This window comes from Rhinopithecus bieti, unplaced genomic scaffold (assembly GCF_001698545.2).
Source record: "Rhinopithecus bieti isolate Rb0 unplaced genomic scaffold, ASM169854v2 scaffold_39046, whole genome shotgun sequence".
Classification (NCBI taxonomy): domain Eukaryota; kingdom Metazoa; phylum Chordata; class Mammalia; order Primates; family Cercopithecidae; genus Rhinopithecus; species Rhinopithecus bieti.
In genome coordinates this window covers 1-887 of record NW_016857551.1, presented here as the reverse complement: position 1 = coordinate 887, position 887 = coordinate 1, and the positions used below count along the sequence as shown (strand labels likewise).

The 887-nt window shown below is 61.4% G+C and overlaps 1 protein-coding gene across 1 annotated transcript; it reads right to left on the bottom strand.

The window, feature by feature from the left end:
- Window positions 1–11: 11 nt before the first annotated feature.
- LOC108525338 (ATP-dependent RNA helicase DDX51-like) lies at window positions 12–881 on the bottom strand. Its single transcript, XM_017866346.1, has 3 exons — window positions 445–881; window positions 234–349; window positions 12–153 (listed from the first exon to the last, which is right to left on the bottom strand). Exons 1-3 carry the CDS (start codon window positions 616–618, stop codon window positions 33–35), a joined length of 411 nt encoding a protein of 136 aa, XP_017721835.1. The 5' UTR covers window positions 619–881; the 3' UTR covers window positions 12–32.
- Between the last annotated feature and the right edge of the window lie 6 nt (window positions 882–887).

Here is an 887-nt window from a genome sequence, read left to right as displayed (position 1 = left end):
CACCCCACAGAGGCCCGCCCCTGCCCAGGGACTCACAGCTGGATCTTCCCCTGTTCAAACTGCTTCAGGATCCTCCTCCTCTGGCCAGGCCCGTAGCGCGAGGAGAACTCAGCCACATCCACACCCCCGAAAGCCTGCACCAGCAGGAAGAGCCTAGGCAGAGAGAAGGCTGCAGCCACGTGATGCTGGGACCAGAGGCTGCCTCTGCCATCTCCACCCAGCTGGGGCCTCACCTGTGGGAGTTCTCTCGGGAGTTAGTGAAGCAGAGAACCCTCGAGAAGCCCATCTCCAGGACTAGGTGCAGGACAACCAGCGGCTTAGAGCTGAGGCTGCAGGGCACGTAGTGGTGCTACAGGGACAGCAGGGGGTGGGGATAGAGGTAGGGGTTGGTTAGGGGCCCCAGGCTCCTGGCACAACCCTCTGCCCAGCCGGTATCCCACTCACCCTGAGCCCAACAGGGAAGGCATACTTCCCCGAGTCCCCGTCCCCATCTGTATCTTCCAGGCCCCTGTGTGCCAGCCCTGTGGAGAAAAGCCGGGGCTGATGGAGGCCCAGCTGCTGCAGCTTTTCGGGGTTCTGGGTCAGAGTAGCCGAGAAGAGCAGCTTCTGCAGGGGCATCTGGGGACAGCAGGTACTGGAAGAGAAGGGGGTGTTGCTGGCACTGTGTCAGCAGCTGCCTCGAGACTCTAGGAAACGAGATTCTTCACACTACCCACTGTAGAGACTACCGTGGACCACGGGCAAGGTGAGTCCAGCTCACAGGACAGAACGATGCGGTTCTGTGCACCAGAGCTCAAGCCAGCCTTGTCTCTCGGCACTAAGAAAGGAGAGCTGTACGCAGAGGCCTCTGCTCAGGGGAGGCCAGCACCTGGGCGTGCTGCTGGATA

What these genes read in the sequence shown, in the direction of transcription:
- LOC108525338 (XM_017866346.1), bottom strand. Translation starts at nt 618, where the DNA reads ATGCCCCTGCAGAAGCTGCTCTTCTCGGCTACTCTGACCCAGAACCCC. An exon ending in CCTTCCCTGTTGGGCTCAGG is followed by an intron (nt 350 to 444) that starts GTGAGTGGGATA and finishes CTGTCCCTGTAG; the next exon opens with CACCACTACGTGCCCTGCAG. An exon ending in TCCCGAGAGAACTCCCACAG is followed by an intron (nt 154 to 233) that starts GTGAGGCCCCAG and finishes CTCTCTGCCTAG; the next exon opens with GCTCTTCCTGCTGGTGCAGG.